The sequence below is a fragment of the Penaeus japonicus genome, unplaced genomic scaffold (assembly GCF_977035675.1).
Source record: "Penaeus japonicus unplaced genomic scaffold, GWHDUDI00000001_assembly GWHDUDI00000012, whole genome shotgun sequence".
Lineage (NCBI taxonomy): Eukaryota > Metazoa > Arthropoda > Malacostraca > Decapoda > Penaeidae > Penaeus > Penaeus japonicus.
This window is the reverse complement of record NW_028234414.1, coordinates 15551940-15559439: the sequence shown is the minus strand read 5'-3', so window position 1 is coordinate 15559439 and position 7500 is coordinate 15551940. Positions and strand designations below refer to the sequence as shown.

General features: G+C 48.2%; 1 protein-coding gene across 2 annotated transcripts in view; it reads left to right on the top strand.

Annotated features, from left to right (window-relative positions):
- Nucleotides 1–7500, top strand: part of LOC122255709 (uncharacterized) — a 101136-nt gene that overhangs the window by 66680 nt on the left and 26956 nt on the right. The window contains exons 1-2 of one of the 2 annotated variants that reach the window (XM_086542485.1): nt 3129–3240; nt 3399–3642. In XM_086542485.1, coding sequence (XP_086398611.1) covers nt 3454–3642 — 189 coding nt within the window. In that variant the 5' untranslated portion in view covers nt 3129–3240; nt 3399–3453. Of the gene's footprint in view, nt 1–3128; nt 3241–3398; nt 3643–7500 lie in introns of those variants that run through there. The other variant, XM_086542484.1, reaches the window with a different exon arrangement.

Sequence of the window (7500 nt, the reverse complement as noted above, 5' to 3'; positions counted from 1 at the left end):
ATTTTATTTTGCAGACACTAATACTCGTGTGGGTAATTACCCTTAACTCCTGGCGTCAATGTGTCCTTACTTCAAAGCATAAATACTCGCCTAATAAAGCTGGCGATATGGGTATCTTGTTCACTCTCAGCGACCTTTCCTTTTCCCCTTGCTATGTCGGCGTTATGTTGAATACTATAATCCTACCTGAGATCTGATAATCAAAATGTAAAGTTAGCTTGTCTATGGCCCAGCGATGAGAACGACACCCATTGTCACTTGAGTCGCGACTGAGTCACACCACGCGATATAACGATCGACGTTTTTCTGGTCCATGATGGTTGGTCTCTGTGACTGACCAAACTCTAACAACCGCCGGAAGTCTCTCAGACGAAGACTTTCTGAGAATCGAAACTACAAATTTTCCTAAAGATCGGCAAAGAATTCGAGGTCAAAAACACAATTGAGTCCGGATACGAGCAACGTCCTGGCGCTCTTATGCCCTGGGCTGCGCTGGAGATTCTCCTTCGACATTAAAGCTCAACCCAACACTTCTTTGATTGCCAAAAGTGTTCCTGGGGCTGGATTCATTAACATAAGATTGTAAGGCATTTATTTACCTGCGATCAATTACCAGTGCATTTACCAGTCATGGCAAAGTGGGATTTATCAAGCGATGATAAGTCGCCAGGTTAGAGTAAATCGACTTTATCACCGTAATTTGATGGTAACTCTGGTAAATCGATTCCGCCAATCAGCGAGCGCCCAACATGATTAGGCTCTTTTGACCAATCCTGTGACATGTAAACAAAAACTAATCCAACAGAGAGATTTTTTTGTTTCAAGAAAGAAATAAAGATTTTCTGTGTTAAATTATTTCTATATAAATTAATTTCCTAGAAAGTATATTATATTGCATGATAGTATGGATCATAAATAATGTGATGGTTTTCAAAAACATATGCAGTGGTGGTGTTATGAATCGCTAATTTCTGAATCAAATAACATTTATATATTTATATGTTTACCGTTTTTCAATTGTCATTAAAATAAAATGTGTTTGAATTCGTCAAATTATTAATTCCATGTATTGATTTAAGTTATTGTAGGCCTATGACTAGGCTGCGTGAACATTATTCTCGCTTGTTTCCTGTGAATTTTCTTTATTTTTGTCATGTTCATATGAAAATGAACAGTTGCCTTAAATGTTGATTTTTTTTTGCTGAGATAAAGCATAAGGAGAGAGTCGTCGTTGTAGTTACCAGTGGACATACCAATGCTCCATCCACTGGTAAATTTAGCATTATATCTACCATGATAAGTTGTTCTTAAATACCAATGCGGTATGTTTACCATGGTAATTGTAGTTACCAGCGTATTTATCATGCATTGATGAATCCAGCCTCTGGGTCTGGATTCATCAACATAAGACTGTAAGGCATTCACCAGCGATCAATTACCAGCGTGTTTACCAGTCATGGCAAAGTGGGATTTATCAAGTGATGATAAGTCGCCTGGTAAGGGTAAATAGACCTTATAACCGTAGTTTGATGGTAATTCTGGTAAATCGATTCCGCCAATCAGTGAGCGCCTTATATGATTCTTTAGGCTCCTTTGACCAATCCCGTGACATGTTAACAAAACCTGATCCAACAGCGAGATTTTTTTGTTTTAAGAAAGAAATGAGAAATATTTCTGTGTTAAATTGTTTCTATATAAATTAATTTCCTAGAGTGCAAATTTTATTGCATGATCTTATGGATCATATATAATATAATGGTTTTCAAAAACATATATTTTTTCTTTTTTATAGATTGCAGTCCAAAGAAAAGAAACAATGGCTCCACGCAATGGTGGTGTTATTTGTATCAACGCCCCCCCCCCCTCCAAAAAAAAGTCAAATGAATAAGATTATGAATAATTGTATGTAAATTAATGTAAACACAAAAATAAACAAACAGTGAGGTGCAGTTTGCACTTTCTTCAATATGAATATAGTATGATAAATATAAAGAAGGGCAATTTATAAAAAAAAAAAAAAAAAAAAAATTGGTTTGATAATCATTATTATCTGTGTTCTTTAATGACCTTCCTAGCTATTTGTCAGTCAAAATCGTCCTGCTTATTATTTATGGAGCTTGTATCTTGCCAGAGGTTCGATAGGCGTGGAGCCCACTTCAATATTTATTATTTTCCTTTTCCAGATTTCCGATAGGTACGGTTGCTGCTTCAATCGTTTATTAAACTCTAACGCATGAATCGCCAATTTTTGAATCAAATAATATATATTTATATGTTTACTATTTTTCAACTATGTCATTAAGATAAAATATGAATTCATCAAATTATTAATTGCATGTATTATTATTAAGTTATTGTAGGCCTATGACATTCTGCAAGTTTACCCTATGCTGCGTGAACATTATTCTCGCTTACTTCCTGTGGATTTTCTTTATTTTTGTCATATTCATATGAAAATGAACAGTTGCCATCATTCTGATCATACTAGGTGTACATGCAAACTAAAGAGTCGCCTTAAATGTTGATTTGCTGAGATAAAGTGTGAGGAGAGAGTAGTTATCAGTGGTCATACCAGTGCTCCATCCACTAGTAAATTTAGCATTATATCTACCATGGTAAGGTTGTTCATGAATACCGATGTGGTCTGTTTACCATGATAATTGTAGTTACCAGCGTATTTATCATGGTAAGCGTGTTGATGAATCCAGCCCTAGGATTATATCTGTATGTATATGCTTTCCCTCTCTCTCTCTCTCTCTCTCTCTCTCTCTCTCTCTCTCTCTCTCTCTCTCTCTCTCTCTCTCTCTCACACACACACACACATATATAATGTCTTTTTTTATGTAGATGTACACACACACAAACACACAAACACACACTCACACTCACACTCACACTCACACACACACACACACACACACACACACACACACACACACACACACACACACATACACATATATACACACACACATACACAGACACCTACACACAAGTGTTACATTATCAAACCACAGTGACGCTTAGTGGCCCGACGGGAACGTAAAACAATGACTCAAGTTTAATTTTCTTTGAAGAAGAAAAAAAAAGAACGTATTCCGATGTACAGACCGGATTACAGCAGTGGCTTGTTCAGTGCCATCTTGAGCGAGTTGTTGATAAGTTACGCTCAAGATACGGCGATAAGATAAAGGCTGATAAAGGCTATCTCTCTACCGCCACACGAACACAGCTACCACAGTTGGTGCATTCCTGGTTCTTAGTGTAGTACCTGTCGCCTCTTCTCTCTCGTGTATCTTCTCCCTCCTTTCAAGTGTACCGAAGGAGCCAGAGGAGGAAGGTTTACCGCACACCTACACTCTCATGGTGTGACTTACACCGTGCCTTTGATTTCACAGCGGAGTCAACGCCGAAGAGACGCCGCATACGTTTTCCTTTCTGGAGGGAACCACGATGACGTCGGGATCCGTGACGCTCGTGGCGTTTCTCCTGCTGGGGATGGCGACCTACGCGACCTGCGCCGAGACCGAGGCGGAATTGACCGACGTGGATCTTGGAGAAGAGATCATTGACAGAAATAACACTCACTGCAACTGGACGGTTTCTATGGGACCCATTTGCATCTTCAACGGCACAAATAAGGTAAGCGCCGTTTGCATAATTGTTTTTTACCTTATTCATCTATTGTTATTTTGTCTGTTTTCATCCATAGCTTAGTATTAACAACTCTATATTATGACTGAGGGATGAGGTGGGCGACGCGTCGTGGTTCCGGAAATGAAAGATATGATATCGCAACATGCTATCGGATTTAATAGGTTAACATGATGCCATTAAAGACGTTCATGTTTCTCGTATTCATATTATTTTATAGTTTTGATGGAAGGCCAGAACAGTCATTATAACGAAAAAAATACGACGATAATAAAAAAAAAATATATATACAACCAATCGGCCCTCATCCCTGCCCTGAACCAATTAAGACGTGTGCCATCAACAAGTAAACACAAATCACAGTTCTTCTTCCCTCAGTGCTAAAACACCTGACACATTTCTGACACACACGACACCGCTTGCTCACGCACGGGCTTGCCTTGGCCGTGACGCCCTGTGAGATTATATGACGCGAACTCAAGCTATGGTTCTTAGTTTTACAAGGTCTGTTGCAAGGATCAGGTGGCCGAGCTGTTAAGGTGGCAACGCTTGAGGACGAGAATGAGAGGCAGACAGATAGACAGGCGGGGACGGGAAGTGGGAGAGGGAAAGGGAGGGGGAGAGGGAGAAGGAGAAGGAGAGGGAGAGGGAGAGTGAGTGGGGGAGAGGGGGAGGGGGAGAGGGAAGGGAGGGGAGGGGGAGAGGGGGAGAAGGAGAAGGAGAAGGAGAGGGAGAGGGAGAGGAGGGAGAAGGGAGAGGAAGAGGGAATGGGGGGAGGGAGGGAAGTGGGAGAGGGGGAAGTGGGAGAGGGGAGAAAGGGAGGGGGAGAGGGAGAAGGAGAAGGAGAAGGAAAGGAGAGAGGAGAGGGAGAGGGAGAGGGAGAGGAAGAGTGAGTGGGGGAGAGGGAAGGGGAGAGGGAGGGGGAGAGGGAGAGGGGGGGGGGGGGGGGAAAGGGAAAGGGAGAGGGAGAGGGAGAGGGAGAGGGAGAGGGAGAGGGAGAGGGAGAGGGAGAGGGAGAGGGAGAAGGAGAAGGAAAGGGAGAGGGAGAGGAAGAGTGAGTGCGGGAGAGGGAAGGGGAGAGGGACGGGAAGTAGGAGAGGGAAAGGGAGGGGGGAGAGGGAGAAGGAGAGGGAGAGGGAGAGGAAGAGTGAGTGGGGGAGAGGGAAGGGGAGAGGGACGGGAAGTGGCAGAGGGAAAGGGAGAGGGAGAGGGAGAGGGAGAGGGAGAAGGAGAAGGAGAAGGAGAAGGAGAGGGAGAGGAAGAGGAAGAGTGAGTGGGGGAGAGGGAAGGGGAGAGGGACGGGAAGTGGGAGAGGGAAAGGGAGGGGGAGAGGGAGAAGGAGAAGGAAAGGGAGAGGGAGAGGGAGAGGGAGAGGGAGAGGGAGAGGGAGAGGAAGAGTGAGTGCGGGAGAGGGAAGGGGAGAGGGACGGGAGATGGGAGCGGGAAAGGGAGAGGGAGAGGGAGAGGGAAAAGGAGAAGGAGGAGGGAGAGGGAAGGAGAGGGAGAGGGAGAGGGAGAGGGAGAGGGTGAAGGAGAAGGAGAAGGAGAAGGAGAAGGAGAAGGAGAGGGAGAGGGAGAGGAAGAGTGAGTGAGTGGGGGAGAGGGACGGGAAGTGGGAGAGGGAAAGGGAGAGGGAGAGGGAGAGGGAGAGGGAGAGGGAGAGGGAGAGGGAGAGGGAGAGGGAGAAGGAGAGGGAGAGGAAGAGGAAGAGTGAGTGGGGGAGAGGGAAGGGGAGAGGGACGGGAAGTGGGAGAGGGAAAGGGACAGGGAGAGGGAGAAGGAGAGGGAGAAGAAGAAGGAGAAGGAGAGGGAGAGGAAAAGGAAGAGTGAGTGGGGGAGAGGGAAGGGGAGAGGGACGGGAAGTGGGAGAGGGAAAGGGAGGGGGAGAGGGAGAATGAGAAGGAAAGGGAGAGGGAGAGGGAGAGGGAGAAGGAGAAGGAGAGGGAGAGGGAGAGGAAGAGTGAGTGCGGGAGAGGGAAGGGGAGAGGGACGGGAGGTGGGAGCGGGAAAGGGAGAGGGAGAGGGAGAGGGAGAAGGAGAAGGAGAAGGAGAAGGAGAGGGAGAGGGAGAGGGAGAGGGAGAGGGAGAGGGAGAGGGAGAGGGAGAGGGAGAGGGAGAAGGAGAAGGAGAAGGAGAAGGAGAAGGAGACTGCTCGGAGAAGGCAGAAGGAGAAGTGAGAAGTGAGAAGGAGAGGGAGAGGGACGAGGAAGAGTGAGTGAGTGGGAGAGAGGGACGGGAATGGCAGAGGGAAAGGGAGAGGATCGTGAGAGTGAGGAGAGGGAGAGGGAGAGGGAAAAGGGAGAGAGGGAGAGTGAGAGGGGAGAGGAGAGGGAAAAGGACGTGGAATTGGGAGATGGCGGAGGGAGAGGGAGAGGGAGAGTGAGAGGGGGAGAGGGACGGGAAGAGTGAACCGAGGAGAAAGGATTGATGGGGAAGTGAAGGGAAAGTAAAAAGAGGGGGAGGAAAAGGGTGAGAGAAGGAGAAGGAAAAGTTAAGGGGAGGGAGAGGAAAGAGTGTGAGTGAGGGGGATGAGGGACGGGAAAGTGCTGAGGGGAAAGGGAGAGGGAGAGGGGGTGGAGAGGGAGGAAGAGAAGGAGAAGGAAAGGGAGAGGGAGAGGAAGAGAAAGATTTTAGTGCGGAGAGAGGGAAAGGGAGGGGAATGGAAGGCGTGGTCGAGGGAAAGGAGAGGGGGAGGGTAGAGGAGAAGGAAAGTAGAGATGGAGGAGATGGTAGAGGGCCGAGATGTGAGAGGGCGAGGGAGAGGGAGCGCGTTCGAAGGAGAGGAGGAGGAGCAGCGAGAGGGAGAGGGCGAGGATGAGAGAAGAGTGGGAGATGGAGAGGGAGAGGGGCCGGGAAGATTGTTAGCGGGAGAGGGAGGGGGAGGGGGAGAGGGGGGGGGAGGAGAGGTCTAGGGAGAGGAAGAGTGATTGGTGGAGAGGAGAAGGGAGAAAGGGACCGGGAAGTTGGAGAGGGAACAAGGGGAGAGGTGAGAGGGAGAAGGGAGAGGAGAGGGGAGAAGGAGGGGGGGAGGGGGAGAGGAGAGACATCTAACACAACTAAAAAAATCAACAAACAGTGAGTGGGAGAAGATGGAAGGGAGAGTGAGATTGAGAAGGAGAATGACACGGGAGGGGGGGGAGAGAGTTGGGGAGGGGAGAGGAACGCGAGGGAGCAGGGGGGGGGAGGGGGGAGGGGTGGGAAGGGGAAGAGAGGGGGGAGGGGAGTGAGGAGGGAGAAGGAGAGGGAGAGGGAGAGGGAGAGGGAGATGGAGAGGGAGATGGAGAGGGAGAAGGAGAGGGAGAGGGAGAGGAAGATTGAGTGGGGGAGAGGAAAGGGAAGTGGGAGAGGGGAGGGGGAGAGGGAGAAAGAGAGGGGGAGGGAGAGGGAGAAGGAGAGGTAGAAGGAGAGGGGGAGGGAGAGGGAGAGGGAGAGGGAGAGAGGAGGGAGGGGGGGGTGGGAGGAGAGGGAGATGAGAGGGGAGGGGAGATGGAGAGGGAGATGGAGATGGAAAGAAGGAGAGGAGAGGAAGAGGAGCGGAAAGAGAGATTGGGGAGAGTCACGGGGCGATTGAGAATGATAATGCGAGGGATTAGGAGATGTTGAGGGAGATGCGAGTGAGAGGAAGAGGAATATGGAGAGTGTTGCTGGTGGAGGAGGGAGAGGGAGGTTGAGTGGGGGCAGAGTGGGAGAATGATAGTGTTGTTGGAAGAGGAACAAGGCCAGTTCGAGGGAGGGAGAGTGGCGAGAGGAAAGGGGAGCGGAGAGAGGTGTGGACGAGGAAAAGTGAGATTTAGAGGATAAGGAGATGAGAATGTAGGAAGTATACGGCTAGGTGAGTTCGAGGCC